Below are 24,024 nucleotides of genomic sequence, written 5' to 3'. Positions count from 1 at the left end.
GAGAGTAAGTGAAGTAATTTACATTGCCACCGAAACAAGGGTCCCCCATGAGATGCAGGAACACTCCCAGCTCTAAAATTGCACGAGGCACGAGTCAATTCTTACTCCTTCACTCTAAAAACGAGCCATATCGATTGTAAGCATGAAACGTGGCTTCATCTGGTGTTCAAAAAAGCAGCACCCTGCAAGTTTCAGAAGTCTGAGAAATACTGTTCTAATCTTTCATCCTTTTACACACATGCAAGACTAGAACCTTTGTCTCTGTAAAAAAACAATGCTTAGTTTATAGTTCACCTGAAGCTGCAGAATCATTATCTTTTTTCCTGGTTGTATATGTGCAGCTTTCTCAAATGTCACAGAATTGTTTGCCTCCCCCCCCCCAAAAAAAATCGATTGATAATGTTTAACAATGCCAGCCATTTTTATTTGTGAATGGCAATATGGCTCCCACCTGAATGGTTGCAGGACTGCAGCCTTGGAAGTTTCCATCTACTAACAACATCAAGAGAGTGTCATAAGTCTCTTCATTCACAGAAAAGGAAAACGGCTTAATGTGGCATTCGTGCACCTGCAATAAGCCTCTGCTCTTTTATTGTGGTGGTGTTGGTTGTTGCTGTAATGAGATGGCAAATCTCTTGGGAAATCACCCTTGCTCTCACCCATCTGAAAAACGAGCCTCCCATGCCACCTTGTGGTAGCTTTTGAGAAATGCTGCCTTGGATTGCTTTTCTTATAAGCCTGCCAATATTGGTAGTTCTGACTGATTTGTTTTTCCACTGCCTCCTGAAATACTTGTTCAGCAATAGGCCTTATGGCACAAGAGCAGAGCCCAGCTCTTCAGATAATTTACGACTCGGTTCTAGCTGCACTTACTTGATTTGGAGGTGAGCACTATTGAGACCAGCAGGATTCGCTTCTCAAGTACGTGAGCCTAGGAAAGAGAAAGACATGAAGAAAAGGTATTGTGGGAGAAAGACCGTGCAAATTTGGCACTGACTACAGAGTGTTCTCATTGTGGGACAGCTTGTCTGTATGGTGAACATAAGCAGAGTCTTGTCAGACAAGATCAGGGACCCACCTTGTTGTTGCTTAGTCGTTTAGTCGTGTCCGACTCTTCGTGAACCCATGGACCAGAGCCAACACAATGTTTCTGGCTGCTTGCTTCTATATCTTACAGTTCTCTTCCCGCCTGCAATATCTATCGATCTGCCTTAACTGAACCTCTGTGAAATCTCCATGCATTAGAACTGGCTGAACTTGCAAGCTAAAGTTTAATGTGAATACTTGGTTCAGCTGGACTTGTCATAGAGAATTCCCCCTGTATATCACTGCTTAGTAATAAGGATGGTATGTGATGTATGGAATATGGAAGTGATGTATGGAAGTGAGAACTGGACCATAAAGAAGGCTGATTGCCGAAGAATTGATGCTTTTGAATTATGGTGCTGGAGGAGACTCTTGAGAGTCCCATGGACTGCTAGAACAGTGTTTCTCAACCAGTGTGCCTCCAGATGTTTTGGGACTACAACTCCCATCATCCCTAGCTAGAAAGACCAGTGGTCAGGAATGATGGGAGTTGTAGTCCCAAAACATCTGGAGGCACACTGGTTGAGAAACACTGTGCTAGAAGATCAAACCTATCCATTTTTAAGGAAATCAGCCCTGAGTGCTCACTGGAAGGACAGATCGTGAAGCTGAGGCTCCAATACTTTGGCCACCTCATGAGAAGAGAAGAATCCCTGGAAAAGACCCTGATGTTGGGAAAGATTGAGGGCACTAGGAGAAGGGGACGACAGAGGACGAGATGGTTGGACAGTGTTCTCGAAGCTACGAACATGAGCGGGAGGCAGTGCAAGACAGGAGTGCCTGGCGTGCTATGGTCCATGGGGTCACGAAGAGTCGGACACGACTAAACGACTAAACAACAACAAGTAATAAGGAATTCAGAGTGCATGAAACACCATTTCAGATATGTTACACAGGTGCTACTACGTAGCCCAATTGGTTAGAGCGTGGTGCTGATAGCATCAAGGTTTCAGGTTCGATCCCCATATGGGACACTTGCATATTCCTGTACTGCAGGGGGTTGGACTTGATGATCCCCAGAGTCCCTTCCAACTCTACAATTCTATGACTCCAACCCTCCTGGCTACTTTGAATGATATATCATTTCCATCCCTTTCTCTTCTTGTAGTATCCACCCAGCATCTTCCTTCTAGTATACCTTATCCAGGCAGATCACGTACCATGTTCCTCTCATTGCAACAAGCAGTGTAGCCTTTGGTCATGCTGAATCCAGCTTGTGCTGCTAAAATGAGTTTCCAAACACTAGTTTATCTTCTTTGGTTATCTTTTTTCAGGCATCTGGGGTGGGGAATCAGAATCCTTCGACAATTCCTCTCTCTCATTCTCTTCAAAATCCTGTTACTTTTTTTTTTGAACAACCGCCAAGTAAATTGCTAGAAAGGGCCATTTTAGGACTACTTTATATTTACATTGTGGAGTCCCATTAACTGTGCCTTGCATATGTTAAGACCAATTGAATGCACAGCACAGCTGCTCTTACTATCACAACTGTCTACATCAGACATCTTGAGCTTTAACAGGCCCAGGGTCCACTGTTCATCCCAACATGCAACAAGGAACCCAGTATTTTCCGCGTACGTTCTCTTTTTCACTCGAGGATGGGGCAGGTTCACCAGATACAAAGGCACCAAGGCCCCTTGACCAGCTGTGTAACAGAGGCAGTTTTCACCAGGTGCTACTTGGAAGATGGGCCCAAGAAAAGGTGTACCCTCTGAAATCACCTCAGCTTCAACAGCTAGCTGAGGCGCAAGAGTGCTTGTTCGTCTTGTACTGCTCCCTCCCTCCTTCTGTTTAAAAGAGAAGCTCCACTGGGATCCTCGATTCTCCTTGATCTGATTTGCGCATCTACAGCTTTCTATTCCGAGTCTCCCTTCTCCCTTCTGTCTCCCTTTTAACACGGTGGCCCTTGGTAGATTCACTGCTTAACTCAATTGACAAGATTAACAGTCCTTCAAGAGGCCTGGCAGAGCTTAAATATGTGGGCCTGCCAACCTCTCCATGGCTTTGGACCAGAAGATGTATATGTATAGTCTCAGGGATAAATGCTGCAGCAGTAAATAACTGGATAGATTTATACTAAATTGCCCCAATCCCACTTGGACTCGTGTGTGTGTGTGTGTGTGAGAGAGAGAGAGAGAGAGAGAGAGAGAGATTTTTGCTGGAATGAGATATAATTTTTATTCACATTTTTGTACATCACCCTGGAATCTTTTGCTGAAGGACAGTTAAGAATTTAAAAGTAAAACAAAATGTGCAAATGGGCATTTTGAGCATGATTCTGATCTAGCTCAATCCAGTGGTCCAGTGGTTTTCAGCTGTTGAGCATGGAAGCTAGACTCAAGTCCTTTGCATCACATAGTTTATAAGTGCCACTTGCAGAGTTTCAGGCAGGAGACACACCTGAGTCTACCTGGAAATGCCAGGGATTTAGATCAATGTTTTAGTTATGGACAAAAAAAGATGTGATATTAAGCTTTGTATTTCTCTTTATAAATCCTAATATAATTTAAGAAAAGGGGAAAAAAGAAAAGAAAAGCAAGGGACTGAATCCATGTGTAAAGGATATGCTCTAGCACTGAGCAACAGTCCCTTACACCAATATTTGTAATATTTGGGATGGAATATTTCATACTATAGCAACCATAGAGAGGGGATGTCTCTGGCACAGAGCCACTAGCACAAGACCTCACTTTCCAACCCGAAGTGCATGGCAATTATTAGTCCCACAACCTCTCGTTTTAGAAGCAGATAATTCAGATCAGACAGGGCCAACAGGAAAAGAACGTTCAAACACTCAGCTAGAGAGGGGTTTGTGTGTGTAATATGTTTAAAAAAGTATTTTGTTCTGCAATATTATCCATCAGTTGCACAAGTAGCAGTGGATTATAAATTATATGAGCAAGAGGGCACAGAAAGGACAGAGTTGAGGAGGGGGCAAGAGGAGGAAACGGGCTGTCAGAATCCTGCCACAGTTTGTGCAGTGGCTGTTGCAAATCCAGACATCTTATCAGGCCCTGTCATGAGAACCAGACTGTTATTAGGGGTAACACTTCTCAGACGGAACAGTAAATCCCAGCATTAGCATGTTGCACCATTGAAAGACGCAAACCATTATGAATGATGCAACTGGCGGTAACGAAGGCAGGGGTCCAACATTACATGCCCACACAAACGTACTTAAAAAGGGGGAGGGAGTAGCCATAGCTCAGTGCAAGCACCGAGGCACCGAGTTCAGAACTCATTACATTCAACTCAAAGGATGTGGTACAGAAAGTGAAATACCTTTCCCCCCTCCCAAGCCCCTTGAAAACTGCTGCCAGTCAGAAACACGATGAAGTCTTGTGCTAGGTGGACCAATAGATCCCTATATTCCTAACACTAATACTTGTAGCTTATCTGATTAATTATTGCAACGACACATAAGGAAAGTAAGGCAAGAGTTGAATGCAGGCTTTCCCGAGGAAAGCTCCTGCAAACCCCCTCCCCACAGTTACACAGAGCCATTCATATCACAGGTAGACCAACAGCTGTGACCTTTGCACCAGTTCTCTATTGGAGGAGTGGGGGGGGGGACTCTTTGAAAGAAATGCAAAAGATAGATTGAAATAAATAAGTAAATAAATAAGTCAGAAGGCATGAAAGGCCAATTTGCTGGTGCCTGCTCCAGTAGAGCTGTTCAGATGAATAGGTGTGTTGGCCTAACTAAACATATTCACTTTGCAAGATTATTCTGTCCTCTTATCAGCCAGCCCAGTGCAGAAAAAAAGGACAAGCTTCCTGGTTAATAACCCAGTTCCGAGGGTTCTGTTTCTCCTGCAAATGTTTCTTAAGCTGAGGAATCATCTCTGTTGCTTATCTCCCTGCTTTACTATAAGCTGCCTGACACCCATGGCCTCACTTTGCTTTCTCTTGCTTCTACTGATACACATTTTTTCTTCAGCCTGCAGCCTCAGCCATTTTCCCATACCAGGACAAATGTGTTTGTGTATATGTGCATACCCATGTAGTGGTGGTGGTGGGCAGGAGCTAATGTCTTGCAATTGCAGAGAAATCTCAGCAAGCAGTCTGTGAGCCTCTCCAGCCTCTCATCATTATGCGAGTGGGAGAGGAGTGCCAAACACTTGGGGGAAGGGCAGACAGAGAGAGAGAGAGAGGGCACAGTCAGAAAAAAGGTGGCATAGGGAATTCTCCAAGTACTTCTGATAGTGCAAGGATTTTCATTTGCACAAGGGAGCTGCCCTTTCCTCTATATTTCCTGTGCACCCCCACACCCTCCCGAAATTTGTTCCAGATGGTTGGGTGAACTCCCAGAACAGATTTCGGGGGGAAGAGGACAGGGAGGGAAAGTTCTGTTGTGCAGCCTTGAGCTAATGGAACTACTTTGCCTATAGATGCAAAGACTGCAATGTGTGGAAGTCTGGTTTCCTATGTATTATATCTGTAGTATGGTCATCTTGCACAGGTGGCTTGGCTAGCATATGGGTCTTGAGGCACTGCCTCCCTCTTCTGCCCTCTTCTGCCTTGGAATGGGGGTCCCAGGCTTTGTATGTGGGCAGGAGCAAGGTTTGATATGGACATGGAAGCACAACTTTGTGTATCAAGATTCCAGACCCTCCAAGTGTCTCTCTTTTCCAGGGACAATCCCGGATTTACAGAAGCTCTCCCAGTTCCTCATTTGATATCAGAATGTCTCTTTTCCTTAGGACATCCTTATTTTCATCAGAGAAGTGTTGGAGGGTATGGAATTATGTGAGACACCCCCCCCCCACTGAGCTAAGGAGATAAGTATACAATCTTTAGATGACATCTGCATGCAGCCCTGTATAGGGAAGCTTTTTAAAAATGTTTTACTATGTTTTTATATACCGTATGTTGGAAACTGCCCAGAGTGGCTGGGGCAACTCAGTCAGATAGGTGTGGTATCGATGGTGATGATGATGATGGTGGTGGTAATAATAATAATAATAATAATAATAATAATAATAATAATAATAATAATAGAATAGGATGTCCCTATTTTCACTGGAGAAATGTTGGAGGGTATGGGATTCAGTTCTACATAGGGTGACTCCTATACCCCAAAGAGGAAATTCATTACCAATAGAGTTGCCATATTTAAAAAAGTGAAAATCTGGACACAAAAGTTGTTGAGCTATTTTTTAAAGGAAATTCACCAACATGGGTTGCCCTACGCCTGGATTTCCCCAGACATTTCTACCGATTTTTGGAAATTCTGCCCAGACACTATTTCTGACTGACGAATCCCAGATATGCCCCAGGAATTCTGGACGTATGGCAACCCTAATTACCAAGAAAGAGGACACATTTAAATTTGTGTGTGCTAATTTACATTAACAGACTATGCAAATTTATAATTTAAACATAGTGGAGACCACTGTGACTCAGTGAGCTGTGTGCCTGCTCATTCTGCTGTCCAAGTGCTGAAAGCTGGTGAGCAATTTCAAGACCCCACCCTTCTCATGGCTCTTTATTTTTAGCACAGAACGGTCGTCTGTGAAGAAGAACACAGGCCACCACCACCCCCCCTTCAGCACAGGCAACTTTCACACATAACTGAACACAAAACAGCCACTACACTGAACATGTAAAGGAAATTTTATTAAACATGTCTACATAACATGAGTTGGAAGTTCATTTTAAAAGCACAGGGGAATGTTAAGACAAGTGGTCAAACTAGAAAGGTACTACCAAATTATAATTAAGTTTGTTTATTTATTTGGCCACTAAAAGACAGAACAGAATCTAGTAGTGCACCAGTGCTTCAGTTCTTCCTGCTCAGCAGGTCGAGCAGTAACCAATCTATGCTCCATGGAAACATGGGCAGAATAGTTCTGGCAAGGTTTAAATAATCATCATCATAATAATAAATAGTTCACTTGGTGCAGGCAGTTATGTCTATGAAGGAAAACCTAATTGTGTACACAGTTTCTACATGTGTTACAGCCCCACAGTAGGAATCTACACCAAAATATTTATTAGAAGGAATTTGGTCCGTACTACGTCACGTTTTCCATAGGGTAAAAAATAAAGTCCATCTATAGACATTTAGCACCAGACTGACAGGCAGCCTGGCTAAAACCTGCAAAATGTCTATAAGAAAAAATGGATGGCTTAGATTTCTTGGTTACTTCATTAGAGTAATTACGAGCAAACTGTACAAGTACATGCAACACACAACCTGGCCTATGTGGAACTAACATACATTATTAAATAATCTCTTTTTGATTGTTTCTTTTTTTCTCTCTCTTTTTTCTTTTCCTTTTTTTCTGTTTTTCTTTTCTTTTTATTACAAAAAAACCCAAAAAACGTGCATGCAGCTTTGAACAGTTCCAAATCATGCTGTTCTATTTTGTGAGATCACAAAATCAATGGCCCATAAAAGGAGATAACTTCTCAATACACCTGCACATCCCGCAGCTTTTTTTTAGCACATTTTACAGAAAAAACACAAGGTGGGGGGGTTTCAAGACCAAGATAAAACCCAAATGAATGTTGTTGTTTTTTAACTGTACCTCCCCCCCCTGCAAACCCCCAAAAGTAAGATATCTTTGTTTAAAAAAGTCAAGCGTTGTGCTTGCATCAGTCTCAAAGAAATGTAAACTTAAATTGAGTAAAAACATTAGTTAAGTGCAGAGTATCTCAACTGGAATTTCCAGTGGGAAAACTAATAACTCAGACCATGCTCTAACCAGGGCAGACAAGTGTATCAAAAGTGACACATGTTATCAGAGAAGCCTGGATACAGCTGAAAAGTGTCAGATGCTCAACTCAATTCCTGGTCGACGTTTGGGAAGTTACACACTAGAACGGAAAGACTTTCCTCATAGGGTCCAGTAAGACGACCGCTTTACAAACATAATTGTCAATGTCAAAATGAAAAAAGCACAGTTGCTTTTTTTTAAATCACGTCTTCAGCAATAGTTGCAGATGCAAATTTCCTCCATGCAAAGTATTAATGAAACATACAAAAACCATGGTGTATAATGCAAATATATTCACTTCCCCACCCACCCCTCACGATGAAAAATTATGATAAACTCTTTAATAACAATAACATTAATAAAGCAAAACTGAACTAAAATTTGGTTGGTTTTATTCTGGTTCTCCACACGTGTTAAGATGGTGGACAACCAGAATGAAAGGATAGTGGGATTTTTGTTGGCATCGTACGATAACTCTGGAAGGTGAACACTTTTAGAGGTGCTTACAGAGATGTGCTTCAGCCCTTTTTGGTTTGGTTTAGAAAAAGAAAGGAAGGGTAGCTCTGTTAGCATCATGAAGACTTTTACAAAACTGGCAGGATAAATAACACAGCAAAACCAAGTGGAAATAACATATACAGAAAGAGAGCAAGGAGTTAACACTGTTTGTGGTTTTGGGGGGATGGGATGGGAATGGGAATGGTGGAAAGAACAAGCGGTTCCAGTGCAGTCTTAAAGGTCCCTCTTCATTATAATTATCATAAACCTCAGGGACATTTTGCTAGATGGATCAACTGTATTTTCAGACATGGATTTGTTCGGTAAATTGAAGCCAACCTCATAACAGACAGACATATTTTTTTTTTTAGATAAACTACTACAGGCAAAACTGAAGTGATGATTGTCTTTTTTTCAAAAAATAAATAAATAAATGCTCCTCATTGTTGTAAATAGCTTTTTTTCCCTCCCCATTGGTGATCCTGGGCGATAATGACTTTGTTGGAGAGCACCTGCTGTTGCGTCCACTAAGATCGAATGCAGGGAGGCCCAGTTGAGCTTTCCAGAGACGACTGGGAAGCCCTGCGAGTCAGAGGAGTCAACGTTGGGTCCACCAGAGAGGAAGGTGGAAATAATTTATACCAGCCTATTACCACACTGGACAAATCAAGTTCTTCCAGCAGGATCTGTGCTACTCCCATGAAACATTTGTGATCCATTCGGCCATAGTCTCCCCAGACTATTACCTGCAAGTAAGGACAACAAACAAAATCAATTTACACCCAAATAAATGCACTTGTTGCATGCTCTCCAGTTCCAGGTAGCGAGAAGTTCCAGGGGCAGCACTTCTGCGTTAGGTATCATTTGGATTGGTGAGTGCTAGGTAGGGGCTCACATTATCATTGTGATGGTTTCTGTATTTACACATATACAGGCAGTCCACAGTAAGAGCAACTGCACTCCTTTAAACTGAAGGCGTGGTTGCTAATCCTGCATCTCGTCCCCAAACAAACCTTCAGCGATGCCATAGCTTCAGCCAACTCATAATACCATTTCCTCTTTGTTTCTGCTCTCCTTAGCTGGAGGTGTGTCCCCCAAGTTCCAATGGGTTTCACATTCCAAAAGCTGGAGAGAGATTGGTAGCATTCAAGAGAAAAATCTCATGTCACTAATGAAACTTCAGTTGATCATCCCAGGGTATTAACATAACAAAGGATGGCCTTTCAGCAGCTGCAACAATATTCTCAAGAAAACACTTGTGGAAAAGGGTGTGTTTTTCAGAGGGGTAAACTGAACAAAATCCTGGCTATGTCAAAGCGTTTGAATTTCAGTTGCTTTCATACTACATATGTTAATCAGAGGTTGAAATGAGCTGAAATAATTGCTGACCTGAAGGACTTTGCCATGTGGACTTTCCTCAAAAACCAGTGTCTGTTGGTATAAAGGATCAAGGGTTTTCCTTGCAATCCTTGTCTTCTTCTTGGCTACACAAGCCCCATTTTCCAACAGATAAACTTTGACATATGGAGCTGTGAAGTAAAAGTAATATTGGTTTGTAATCATTTAAACTAATAAGAAAAAATCCCTGAAAGAAGCATTACTGGTTTTTCTTTTAATAGCAAACAGAAGGGTGAGGGAAATGAAGAGAGGGACATTTTTTGTGGGGTGGGGGGGGGGGAGAGCAGAAAGCCACCTTCTTTTTCTGATTTATAAATGCACAGGAACCATTCCCTGGGCCATAACCCAGGGATAACTATAGAAACTGTCTTGGTAGAAGTTGCCCATTCCTTATTTGTTTGAAATGCACAGTACTTAAAACACCACCACAATAAAAATTGCAACTATTTATAGAAGAAGGAATATGTAGGTGGGGGTCTTCTTATGGGTGTTTATTGCGTTAGAACTGAGCTGAAAAATGAAATGTTTTCCCCAGAGAGGTGACTGAAAATAGTAGTTTTCATTATCCCAGTAGTTCTGTTTGAGTTTTTGTTCTCCAAGCTAGGAAAATTACACCTTATTGACTTGCTTAAACTACCACTGCACCAACTAATAAACTCTTTTTTGTTTGCTTTCTTTAGTCCTGCAAACTTCTTAGTGATGCAGAGTCCATAGACTTTACTGTAGTCACAATGCAATGCGAATTCTTTGTAATCTGCTCCTGCTTTCAATTTCAAAGGCTTAAAAACCTAAAATCACTGTTTGTTTGTTTTTTTGAAAAAATCCAATTGCATACATAAGAGAGTTTTAAAATGTCATGTGCAAAATTGATTTCAAATCTAATACAGATACCAACAGGATAGGGGTGGGGTGACCGCATCTTTCCCAGGAGAGACGCGTGGCTTGGGCATACTGCAGGCCCCGTGGTGAGTGCCGCACGGCATTTTGTCACATCCCTCAGTGGTGACACCCAGGGTAGCCCACACCCACTGCACCCCCCTTCCTCCGACCCTGGGATGAAAACCTGCAAATAGAAGGTTTGTTGAAAGTGGAATGTCTACAACAGGAGCCAAAAAGACAAGAGAGATGGTGTCTGTCTGGTATGCAATGGGAAGGAATTCAAAAGTGTGCACTAAAGGCCTGATTCTGGCACTGTATGGAATGCACCTCCTGAAATGTTGGTATCTGTGGGATGCCGTCTCCTGAAAATCTGGTCATATAAGGAATGAGATACTCTTGTAGGTATTCAGGCCCCAAGTTGTAAACAACTTTATAAACCAGTACTGGCACCCTGAATTTATCCCAGTACCTAATACATAGCCAGAGTAATTCTTTCAGCAGTGGTGATGGCAATATTCTGCCACAGTGAGCAGTTCAGCCACTGCATTTTGCATTCGCTGAAACTTCCTGGTCAACCTCAAGGGCAATCCCACATAGAACGTATTGTACCAATTAAATCTGAAGGTTACGAGTGATAGACGACCGTGGCCAGGCTATTCAGGTCATAGCAGTCAAAGCTGGTAGAAGGCCCCTAAGTGACAAGAGGGCCACCCGCTAGATGACAGCTTTCCAAACTTTTCATGTTGGTGACACATGTTTTAGACAGGCATCATCTCATGACACAGGAATTCAATTTTACTAGTAAACCAGAGGTTAAACTAACCCCTTTCCAGCCCTGGGAGGAGAGCGGGGAGCATTTGTGCGACACGCCGACACACGAACGTCTCGCAACACACCGTTTTGAAAGCTCTGCACTAGATTATGAACCTGCTGTTTCAGGGGGGCAACCCCATCCAAAGCAGGCAATGGACCATCTGGACTTGGGAACTGCCACCCACAGTGTCTCCATCTTGCTAAGATACAGAGTCAGTTTATGGCCCTTCATTCAGCCCGCCACCAAGTCCAGGTCTTGCATGCCCTTTCCCAATTAGATGTCATAGAGAAATAGAACTGGGTATCAGCAGCATAATGATTCCCATAAATGCCTTGTTGTCACTGCCTCCATTTTTTTCTTGGATGTCACAAATATATACCACATGGAGCTTGGTTTTTTTTTTAGGGAGCTGGTTATACAGGATTCACCTGACCCTTCCCAGCCACATGTACTCTGGGGCAAGCTAGGCTTGCTCCCACATGGTTGTTTATTAGGGGATTAGTGCTCCTTGTGTATGCAGGGGTTTTTTTAGCATCCATGACGTCACCAGCATTTAAATGCCAGACCAAATTTCCCTCCAGTGAATCCAGATTTACCCTCTCTGTGGCGAGACTAATAAATTTCTTCTTCTTCTTCTTCTTCTTCTTCTTCTTCTTCTTCTTCTTCTTCTTCTTCTTCTTCTTCTTCTTCTTCTTCTTCTTCTTCTTCTTCTTCTTCTTCTTCTTCTTCTTCTTCTTCTTCTTGCCAACAACCCATTTGTGATATCTAAACAATGGATTTGAACCCTTAAGCCCATCCACCCACCCCAGTTTGGCTCTTGCTCTCCAGAACGCAAGGTGAGACCTGCAGCAGTACAAGGTCTCTGTGCCATATTGTAGCTGCTTTTACTTTTCAAGAAATGCCTGTGGCTGATGAGGAAATATAATGCAAGGTTAAAAGTACATGCATTTCAGGTTTTATGTCATCCGAACAAGCCAAAGTACTGCACACTTTCACATCTCTTGTCCATCGCCATGTACAGCTTTTTTTTACCTGGGGTAGATTTAGAACCAGGCTTTTGTGTCAGGCCTCGGGCTCTAATAACTTCTACTTCCAACTGGCCTTTCTTATCCACCATTCCAATCTGAATATCACCTAAAAGAGAATCAGGTGTGTATGAGTGTCGTATTAACCAGCACAACAATAATCTTCTGATGACTCACAGAAGGGTAAATAAGCCTTACATTCCCTCCTGAATTTTCACTGTTTGTTCCTATATTAAAATTTTCATCCTGGTCTTCCTATAATTTACCAGTTTATTGCTAATGCTTCATATTAGATTTATTTTCATTGCATTTTAAACTAAATAACCCAGTGGAATAAAATCAGTGGATGATGTGTGGGACACGATTTGGAATAAAAAACAACAACCCTCTGTTTCTTGCTGCTCAAGTTACATACTGTTTCGTTTAGGAAACTTTAACAAGGATTTTCTCTCTGGATGTCACCTGCTATATTTAAATGTCTTGGCTAACACTGTCCCCCCCCCCCAGTAGTGCAGCTTTCCCAGGTCTTGTGCTGGCTAGTTAAAACATCTACAGTATCAGCTGGATTTTGTATGATCCTGTCCTATTAATACCCTGCTTCAGGAAAAAATAGGTAAAATCTGTTCATAGGAATAATTGTGCAACCACATCCCAGAAAGTAGTACACATGGTATTTCTTCAGATCTAGTCTTTGGTGCCTACCAGGCATCAGAAGAGGGTATTACTGTATAGACCAGGCACCCCCAAACTGCGGCCCTCCAGATGTTTTGGCCTACAACTCCCATGATCCCTAGCTAACAGGACCAGTGGTCAGGGATGATGGGAATTGTAGTCCAAAACATCTGGAGGGCCGAAGTCTGGGGATGCCTGGTATAGACCTTTCCCATCTAGATCAGAGGTAATATCTCAGATGTATCTCAGGTATAATAGAAGCCTTCTAAAGGGGGAAATGTCTGTGTTGGTTTTCTAGGTTAGAAACTTCAGTGAATAAAGGCATCAATGGGTGGAAATAAGACATCACCCAAGAAAGTCCCTTGATTTGTTTCCTTGCCTAAGCACTGGCTGAAAACCAGTACAGGTTAAATGTAATCTCATATGTAATCTTATATTTGATTTATAAGCAGCCAAACAGGTGTCTATAACACACTTTATTTAGCTGGTCTATTATTATTATTATTATTATTATTATTATTATTATTATTATTATTATTTTGACCGGAGTAAAGTCGTACCTTGGAAGTAGAACAGAATCCATTCCGGAAGTCCATTCAACTTCCAAAACATTTGGAAACCAAAGTACGGCTTCTTCTGCAGCCTATCGGAAGCCCCTTCGGATGTTTGGCTTCCAAAAATAGCTCGCAAACCTGAACTGTCACTTCTAGGTTTGCGGCATTCGAGAACTAAGCTGTTCGAAAACCAAGGTATGACTGTATAGCTATCTGAATGAATGAGAGAGACCTGCTGAGTTTTAAAAGAACTCATATGAGGTGGTCTATTTAGTAAGACTCCCGTCAGAGGGAGCCCCTGCTCTGGGTGGCCCTACATTTGAATGAAAAGCAGGGGATTGCTAGAGATGGGAGACTTTTCAGTGGTGATATTCCATTGTAGAATACTCTGCCTGGGACACTGGCTGACACCTACTTTGATGGGCTTTAAACACCAGGTGAGCACCATTTTATTCTCTTTTAGTGGATGTCGGAATTAGTTTCTGCCATTCTGTTTTATTCCTGTATGTAAGTTGGTTTATTTCTGTTTCCCTGCTTAATCACAATTTTAAGGTGAAAGGGGTAGACCCAGAGATTCCTTGAGTGGCGTTCCACTGATGGAAATGGGTAAGGAGGGAAGGTAATTTTTGCCGATTTCCCCTTCCCTTTGCACTCCCTAAGAAAGGAGCCCTCCTCTAGCGGGCTTGAGGATCCTCTGCATGGGAGGTTCTGGGGGATGGTGGATGGGGGAAAGAGGGAAGTGGCAAAATTTCCACCTTTTATTAGCAAAAATCACAGGATCAAAGGCCCTTCTGTTTGTGGAAGTGCCAGTCTGGATCCAAGCCATGTGAAGAAGAAGAAGAAGAAGAAGAAGAAGAAGAAGAAGAAGAAGAAGAAGAAGAAGAAGAAGAAGAAGAAGAAGAAGAAGAAGAAGAATGTTTTTTGCATTCATCAGCTTGAAAACTTGCTGAAGGATGAAATAAAAATGTTTGAAATGGATTAGATATAAAAAGAAATGGAGAAAGTGAAACCTAGAATGTAATTGCCGTAGCTGGTATTCCAGGGTCAAAACTTCAAGAATATAACTCACTGTGCTTAATGCAGCTGACAAAGCACACAGTAACATACTGAGGTAAAGTCAGCCAACCCCAGGTCTCTCAAATGCTAATACCCAGAACATTTGTAATATTTGGTATTCTTTAGGAAATAGGTATCATTGTTCCCTCACAGTATGATGGCAGTCATTTAGCAGATAATGAAGACGTGAAACTGGGACAGGTTTTTAAACTGTTTCACTAGATTTGGATATAATAAAAACAAATTACATACAAACTCTTTCCCCTCGGCAGTATTTTTGTTATTTTATCATTCCCATTAGTCCCTGCTAGTATGGCCAGTGGTCAGGGCTGATGAGCTCCCCTCCAACTCTACAATTCTATGACTCCATGTGGATGTTGTGAAATTATGCACACTTGGTATGTACTGAATCCACCTTAAACTGATGTGTGTTTACAGCTTATTTTTATTTATCCAGAAAGATTTATAAACCATTTGATCAAAGAGCTCACTAAGTGGTGTATATGCTTATGAACAAAAACAAAGCTGATCTTACCCATGGCAGGAGTGGCTAAAGTTTGCCGACCTACTAGCTGCGCAGGTCCAAGTCCATCAAGGAAATCACTGAATTGACTGTCAGCACCGAGTCGGACTCCAGGAAATATTAGGCTGTGGCAAGACAAGCATAGCAGAACAATAGATTTTTTTGTGACTTATTATTTTGACACAGTCCTGCTTTACCAAACACACAGCCCAGAAGAATATGTAACTGGCAAACAAAATCACACACATGCAATATTCTTGAATCTTGAACTTATTAATTTTAGCAGCTCCTCAGAAGAATGTCATGATATCGGTACAGAACTTAGCGGCAAGGAGTACCAGCACATTCCTCTCCAGCTGAAGCTAAAATGTTTACTGGAATTCAGTGTATTCTGGGTCTGCACAACTGTAAAAAAATGGACAGTCTCTTACTAGAAATAAATCAGTGTTGCCACCATTTTGTCCCCTTCTGATCTATCTGGGGATTACTGCTGCTATCTCCACTCTCCCCGCCCCCATTCCCTTTTCAACAACTTGCCTATCCCTGCAACCTCAACAGTAGAAGGCCTGCTCAATGACTGACCATTTGGTACCCTCTAGCGGAGACAGCACAGATATTTGCTCAGTGGGTGGCAGGAATGGCCCTGGTTATAGCAAGCATCCACTTACTTTCCTTCTGAGCTGTAACTGTTGATGCTGCCATCGGTCGATTCCCGACTTGGCTGCCGGACCATACGGCTTCTCATTTCTGCTGCCATACCAGTTTCTGTGCTTCTCTGTATCGTGCTTTTTAGCTTCTTGCTGCCCGTCTCTAAAAGAAAACAGAACAACAGTAGTAGTAACAAGTTGGAAGTAGCAAAATGTTGTGACCATTCACATCACTGTGGCTGGACTGAAGCTGAAATTCTATGTACACTTACCTGGGAATAAATTCCACTGAACTGACTATAACTTATTTAAGTCAATAACCGAGACCCATGCTTTTCAATCTGTGTCCCAATGACTCTGGGGCTCCTTGGAAGTTTATCCGAGATCCCTCAATCCTTCAGTTCAGCAGTGGTCAGCAAGCTTCCCTTAAAAAATTGCTTGCCCACCACTACTAATCTTGACCTAAAAAACATGACCACTAGGGTGATGACTTTTTCATTTTTTTCCTCAAAAATTATTTCCTGTAGCACAAATGGATGAACTTTTGCCTGTTAATGACTAAAATGAGGTATATTCCATTGAAATATTAAAAAAGGTTATGCACAAACCATTTTTAATTTTTGTGTGTGCCGTTTTACCATTTAATAAAATTGTATTAACAATTCTATATATATTTCGTATCAAATTTGGACACAACACCACATTCCACAATGGGGAGTGTTCTTAGCAACATAGGGTATACAAATGTCACACCTGCGCAAGGTAAAAGCCCCTCGGGCATGCTGGGAAAAGAACCTACAGGAGAGGTAGCAAAACATCGTCCTCTAGCGGCATCTATACTGTTACTGCAGCTAAAAAAAGCTTCCTTGTGTGTTTGATGACCCTATATAATGTTGTATATATGTGACTCTAAAGCTTGGGTTCAATTTTATATCTGCTTACAGTGACTTCAAAAATGGTCAAAAAACTGATGAATAAAATTTTTAAAATCATTTTGTGCGTGAGGTTTTTTTTTTAATCGAATCTCTTTGAAAGTAAGATTTTTATCTAATCTTTAATGAAAGCTCATCAAATTATGATACAGGGAAATGAGGTTGTAAAAAAGTCATCACCCTAATAACCACAGTGTTGTGTATGGTAAAAGATACTCTCTCCATTTTGTGGTACAACTGTGATGCCCAACAGGCATAGTCAGTGCCCAGCATGAATAAAATGATACATACCCCAGGATTTTTGGCAATGCACAGGAGTTGCATAAGCTAGAGTGGAAACCATGATGCACGTAATATTTCTAGAAGATAGAAAGCTTGAAAACCATTGGCTGAAATTAATTTCATCCATGTTCCTAAGCATTCATATTCTTCCCCCACCCCCAGCTGGTATCTATGTTGCTCAGTGGCAAGCTTGCTGGTAGGCTATCATATTCTACCACGAATCATTGCTACATGAAGGAGGAGCCTCCATTGGAGTCCACTGCAAGGCAGCAGGCACAGGAAATGCTCAGCATACATCCAGCTGTCTGCATCCCTCTCTGTTTGCTCCCCACTCCCAGTATGAGTTATGCCCTGCATGGGTTTTTGTTGATGGGTGTTGCCATCTCAGCATGGGAAAAGGGAAAGAGATCTTCCTCTGTACTGGTAATGATTCCCTTGAATCTGATCAGCAGCAGAACACAAGACGAGACCACAGGTTAGCTGAACACCTAAACAGGTGTTTCTCTTCTTTCATTTGAAAACTTAACAAAAAGCAAATATAAACACCAGAAAACATATATGCTTAATATGCATTTCCACAAATGAAGGGATAACAACAGGTAAATGGATTCTTCTTTTTTTGCAAATCATTTTTTTTTTTGATGACAGGCATGTGAAAAGGGTATTTCAGAATACGTGATAAAATGTCTCCCCATCTGAGCATGTCACTGGCAATGTAGATGTACTTTTATGTATACCTGCAGCAAATATTCACTCTGTTCATTTGGGTTCTATTGGCTTTCAAATTGAACTTCAATGTGTCAAGTTACAAATCTAGCTGTATGGTAGATTTGTCACAATTCGTTGAAAAAGCATTTGCCAAGTATAAGAAAGTTAATCCTCTTCATGAACTCTGGCTGCAAATATTCCTCCATCAATACTAACTATCGACCTTGACAGTTTTAAGATAAAATCCCTGTTACAAAAGTTAGAATGCCGTCTATTATACACAATTTGCTGAGCTTAAAAATTCTAAATAAAACAATTATTTTACCTGTACAATAAAATCCTAACAGAAATTTAAAAAACCAGTTATTATGTCAAGAAGCCCTTCCTCCCCACCTACCCTGATACTTCCATTTGTTTCTCCTAGTTTCCTTAAAGCAAACAAGGCTGTTCTGTAAGTCACAAAAGGGGTAAGGTCTTCCAGTAAGAAACACATAATCTCTGGGTTAGAACAGGTTGGTGATATAAGCAAGAGTTTTCCCCTTAGCCTGTCAAACAAGGAATGTTTTAGAACATAATTATATTCTCTGTTTGATTCAGATTACAGAGTTTTGGGGATACAGGAACCCATTTAAATCTGCCATCCAACATCCAACAAGATGGCCTAGGCTGCAGGTGTTCTTCTGCAAAGGAAGGAATTGCAAGCCTTCAAGGTATTTGGGTCTCTGGTGGTCATTTTAAAAGAGCAACACAAGCAGGAAAAGGTTGATTGCTGTCATATCACTTCCCGCTTGACCTTCAGAAAGCCCGTATCTTAGCTTTTTATCTAGGCAGTCCCCAAATACTTTGGGCAAATTATATACTTGTAAAGGGTTAGGAATAATACCATCACAATTTTGCATTTGACTTGAAGACAAGTATACCTTTTTTACTGGCCACATATTTGACATCTTGTACATTCATTTATGGAATCTAAACAATAAAAACAGATATCCTTGCTTTAATTGAGGGCCAACCTACCCCAATCCAACAGGTGCTGGAGGAAATCCAAATAATGTTTGCAAATGTTTATTCAGTTCTATTTCCAGCACTCTAATCCATGTCTCATTATCTTCTCATATCTCTATACAAAAACATTACCCAGCACATCACAACCCGCTGTTTCTATGAATGCAATGCTGTGCCCCAATGTCTTTGTGGCGACCATATTACTGTTGTAAAATGCTATAACTGCTTCAAAGAGCTGAGGTGAGCCGTGCTTTTCACCTCAGTACTTCTGCATGCCAATTAAATTGTAAATACAAGAGTCTAAAAGAAACTACAACTATATCCATAAATTTTACACACACACACACACACACACAGAGAGAGAGAGAGAGAGAGAGAAATATGCTAGATAGATAGATAGATAGATAGATATAGATAGATAGATAGATAGATAGATATAATTTGCAGATCTAATCCATGTATGTAGAATTCAGGATTTAAATGAGATTATGGCTAAACAATTTCTCTCTCCTAAACCTCTAATTTTACCACTATTTCACCAACAAGCTACATGATGTCCACAATGTTATTCTAGTTTTTTGAAGCAGCATTATTCCATTTAAATAAAGCTAAGTCCTTCAGTTTCCTGTAAATGGTTAATCTCTGGATTGTATGGTATATGGGCTATAAAATGAATCATCTGCCTATGAATTATTTCAGTGTACACACACAATGGCATAGATGGGGGAAAGGCTGACACACATACATGGATGATCAGGCAAAAAACACTAAGAATCACAGGTGGGGAGAGTGGTGATGCAATCTGATTCTGCTTCTTCCCCATTGGCGTCTGGTTGGCCACTGTGAGAACAGGATGCTGGACTACATGGGCTTTTATTCTGATCCAGGTTGGTTCTTTTGATGGCACAGTTGTCAAGACTGATTGATATTCTGGAAGCAGCATATTTTATTTACTTTGATCAATTACTACTTCTTCTTTTTTTAAAAAGCAACACCAAATCTATGTATAATTGTGATAATCTCATTTCAACAATATTGAATGAGATAGTTCTGGTTACAGGTAGGTAGCCGTGTTGGTCTGGATCGAAGTAAAATAAAAAAAATTCCTTCAGTAGCACCTTAAAGACCAACTAAGTTTTTATTTTGGTATGAGCTTTCGTGTGCATGCACACTTCTTCAGATACCAATGAGATAGTTGTTACATTATTATATGACTATTAAATTAGCAAATGTAAAAACACACCTGGAAAGCAGGAACACTAATCATATCCTGGGCATCTTGTGCTCCCTCCTCTGCTCCTGGCATCTTAAAAATATTCCTGGGATCAGCATGCATACACACACTGCACAGCCAGTCAGGTCCTACCAGTGGGTCACCAGAATTGGAACTGGTCATTGGGTCTTAATTAAGGGTTAGGTCCCTTTAATAAACAATGAGGATCACTGAGGCCAAGGAACTCTCATGGATGCAAGTAAAAGCTATGAACATGGAAGAAACACTGTTGAAGAAATTAGAAAATTATGCATCTTTGAAAGAAAAGGATGAAATGGCTCCAATGCACATTCTCCCATGGTAATTTTTCATAGATGTTAGACACATGTTACAATTAACAGTTACATAAAATATGATTTCAGATGAATGGTGCCATTTGCGTGTGTTCAGGAAATATTGCAAAAAGCAGAGGCCTTTCTGTCTAATTTAAAATCACCCCACTGCAATATGTATAGGTCAGTGGTCCACATATATGTGAAGTTTAACAATAGGGTTGTGTAAGCATTTTTTTGGCTATACAATCATACCTTTTAGTAGAAAAATTATCATGCAAGACGGGCTGAACATTACTCTCTTGAGCATATTGCACGTTGCCGTTTCATATACAAAGATACACATTGTTCACCTAATTTTCAAAATGATATACTGAATACTATACCACTTAGAATGACATATGTAGCCATTTAATATGTTACGTTCTTCAATCAACTGAACATTTACAACTGAAAACAAGAGCGAAATTGCCTAATTGCTAATTCAGCATGGAATGCGAGCATTTCATAGGAAGCTTTCAGAACCTTGCACTGCTTAACGATTTTGTCTTCACATTAAAAACATACCTTGAGAGAGATACCCAAGTCCTTAATACATTTGTAAATTAAAACACACATTGCAGATCAATTCCATCAACACAAACAGAACACAAAACTTAAAATGTTGTGTGTGTGTGTGTGTGTGTGTGTGTGTGTGTGTGTGTGTGTGTGTGTGTGAAACTTGCAGATCTGCTTGCAGAGCATCCATTGCTCCGCTGTGCATCTGTGGATGAGGTGGGAAGTGTGCGGGGTTCAGTCTTTTCTCCCCCCCCCATGTACTTCAATGGGAAGGCATTAACTACACAGTCCCAAGGCTGGCACAGAGCTGTTCTGTTTCTGTGGGTGTGTTGGGGAAGTGAAGAGGCTTTAGGTTTGGGCTTTATCCATACCTGCCCCTACACACCCTGTTCCCCTCCGAGCCACTGGTGGTACATCTATGCTTTCCACTGGTATGCTGAGGCATTTCTGATGGGGTAAGCACCACCTCACTAGCATACCTCCATCTCTGCTGGTGCAGAAGCTCTTGGGCCACTTAGGATGGTGATGTTCAACCCCACTGCCAATGCTAGTAAATACCAGTTGCTTGGACTCACAAGTGGCAAGTTTGCTGCTGCTGCTGCTGCTGCTGAACTCAGGCCCCTCTTGTTTCCATGGGCATTGAGTTGGTCACTGTGAGAACAGGATGCCAGGCTTCGTCTACCAGGGTTGTTCTTATGTTCTTAAGGTACACAGCCATCTCTACAGCCAGGTTAGGTTTCCTCCCTTAGGCTACAATCCTATGCCCATTTCCCCAACCCCCCCCCCCCCCCCCTGAGCAAACACGAATGGAATTGCATTGTTAGGTTTGCTGCAACAAAAAAGCCATCTTGTGTGTTCGTTGGCCTCCAATGACCCCAGGTAAATTAAGCTTTAAAAACTGTTCCAGTTCTTGACAGTGTGGAAAGAATGACTCCTGGTTCTCCTACCTAGCAGCATAACTGCACAGTGCTTTGTGAGTTGCCCCCTGGCATGGCTACTTCCAGCATGCTCTCTCCTTCCTCTTGATTGCAAGTTCACTGCTGGTGATGATTTCCTGCTTTCCACTGCACCTCATGGCCCACAACTGCTTCTAACTCTACTACGGTTGGCCCCGTTTTAAGATCCCAGAGAACAATTTTTTAAAACTTTTCATCCCCATCAGACTGCCATGACACATTTGTTTTCTGAGGCACCATCCTTATTTTTCAGAATATGAGGGGACTAGAAATGTGAAAGGTGCCTTTTCATTACTGCAATCCTTTTGAACTGCAGTCCTCCTTAAGAGGGAGGCAAAATAACACGGTGTGGAAGAGGAATGCGGGCAGGTGTGTGGTATGGAAGTGAGCAAGACCTGGGGAAGTGGGGGTGAGCAGTAGAGAAATGTAACAGAGATGTTTCAGGAGGGAAGATGTAGGTGCCAAATAGTGTGGTCTGTAGAGAAATGTAAATAAATTGAACTTTATGAATTGGTAATCCAATTCTCCATTTTCTAGAAGCTGGAATCAGCAGCTGGAATGGAAGAGGAAGACATACTGGAATGTCTGAACACCCACCCCTGTCTGCCCGAGCAGAGGTTATGGGCAGGAAAGAGGGGTTAACTGATGCCATCCCTTTAAATTTTTTATTTGAAGCAAAATATAGCAGGATTCTTCACTCTGCATAACTCTATGGAATTGTGCCTGTGGACCTCTGCGAATGTGGCCATTTAACAACAGCAAGGGCTTGAAAAATATATCTGGTCAATTTAGACAGAGGTAATTAAGATGGCACCCCTAAGTTGTTGTTGTAAAAGAGAAGTGTAAATATTTTACAGGCATTCTCTCTCTCTCTCTCTCTCTCTCTCTCTCTCTCTCTCTCTCTCTCTCTCTCCCTCTCCCTCTCTCTCCCTCCCTCCCCCTCTCCCTCTCTTTGCTGCCCCTTAAGAGAAAAAGGAACAGAAGGAAAGCTAAAGAGAGAGTGACTTTTGTGCAAAGATGTAAAGACTGTCTGCTTATAAACTGTTATGATGCCTTTTTCCAGATAACTTCAAGAATGAAACTAGCACAGGTTAATATTATGAAATTGGAAATGGGCCAACTATAGTTGCCAGTGAGTATTATAGGGAACTGTGGTACTAGAACGGCATGGAAATAAATCAATGCATGGCTTTTTTGTTAGAGAGCAATCAGTAAACTAAGTTGTAATAGCTTATATCCTGCTGCTTCATATACTGTATGTCAAAAGGTCATACATACAAATCTATGGTATCTCAATAGTAACTTTACCATAGTGATGTATGAAGTGGGTCAAAAACAAATGACTACTGAAAGTAAGCTCTTGCACAAAGATGCAATGGTATGTTTCATACCATTGAATTGAATTCAATTGATACCATTGAATTGAATTCAATTGAAACAAGCATGTTTCAATTTTTTGGGAAAGAGCAGTTCAGAATTTGGAACATAGACTAAAGACATGCTTACAAAGAAATTGCACCATATGCTTCACTCAAGGTTTGTTCACATACATGGTAAAGAATCATGACATCAAGTGGGGAGAAGAAACCAATGAAACAGAGATGCAGTTATAGCCTAAGTATCGTTTTAATGCCTCTGAAAAACTTGCATTCATTTTTTGCATAGCAGGAAATGCGACATACACAACTGGCCATCTACGTGTATCAGCCATCCAAAAATTAGTTCATCATACCTTTCTATGTGATTCTAATTTTGATCGATTTTAGTTTAGCTGATTCACTGTCACAAGATTCAATGACTTTACTAACCCCGTTAGTTTACCATGTCTGTGGCTTGAGATCAACACAGCACACCAATCCTGTTTTCACTTACCATACATTTGAGAAGCGGCAGGGTTGTATATAACATAACTTTTGAAATATTCCAAAGCAAAATGAACGAATACAGACTTACCTCTTAGGCATAAGCAAAGTTAAATCCCAGCTATATTAGGAAGCCCTCAGAAGGAATTAAAACATGAGCTTTTGTTTAAGCAACTGAGTGGTAAATAATGTCTGGACTTCCTGCACAGTCTTTTGCTTAAACAGAAAAGAACACTTGGCATGAAGAACTGTCAAGATGGAATGATCAAGTGGCTTCAGACGCAAGTCTTTACACACACACA

At 41.3% G+C, this 24,024-nt stretch overlaps 1 protein-coding gene across 23 annotated transcripts in view; it reads right to left on the bottom strand.

The window, feature by feature from the left end:
• Nucleotides 1–7,464: 7,464 nt before the first annotated feature.
• RIMS1 (regulating synaptic membrane exocytosis 1) overlaps nucleotides 7,465–24,024 on the bottom strand; it is a 225,102-nt gene continuing 208,542 nt past the window's right edge. For all 23 annotated transcript variants that reach the window (XM_060272539.1, XM_060272523.1, XM_060272532.1 and 20 more), the window contains 5 exons: nucleotides 15,896–16,037; nucleotides 15,240–15,352; nucleotides 12,430–12,531; nucleotides 9,696–9,835; nucleotides 7,465–9,052 (listed from right to left, as the gene is read on the bottom strand). In XM_060272539.1, the coding sequence (XP_060128522.1) occupies nucleotides 8,834–9,052; nucleotides 9,696–9,835; nucleotides 12,430–12,531; nucleotides 15,240–15,352; nucleotides 15,896–16,037 (716 nt within the window). In that variant the 3' untranslated portion in view covers nucleotides 7,465–8,833. The remainder of the gene's footprint in view (nucleotides 9,053–9,695; nucleotides 9,836–12,429; nucleotides 12,532–15,239; nucleotides 15,353–15,895; nucleotides 16,038–24,024) is intronic.

Source organism: Zootoca vivipara, chromosome 3 (genome assembly GCF_963506605.1).
Source record: "Zootoca vivipara chromosome 3, rZooViv1.1, whole genome shotgun sequence".
Taxonomy (NCBI): Eukaryota; Metazoa; Chordata; class Lepidosauria; order Squamata; family Lacertidae; genus Zootoca; species Zootoca vivipara.
Note: the sequence above shows the minus strand (reverse complement) of the source record. Positions and strands in the feature narration are given on the sequence as shown.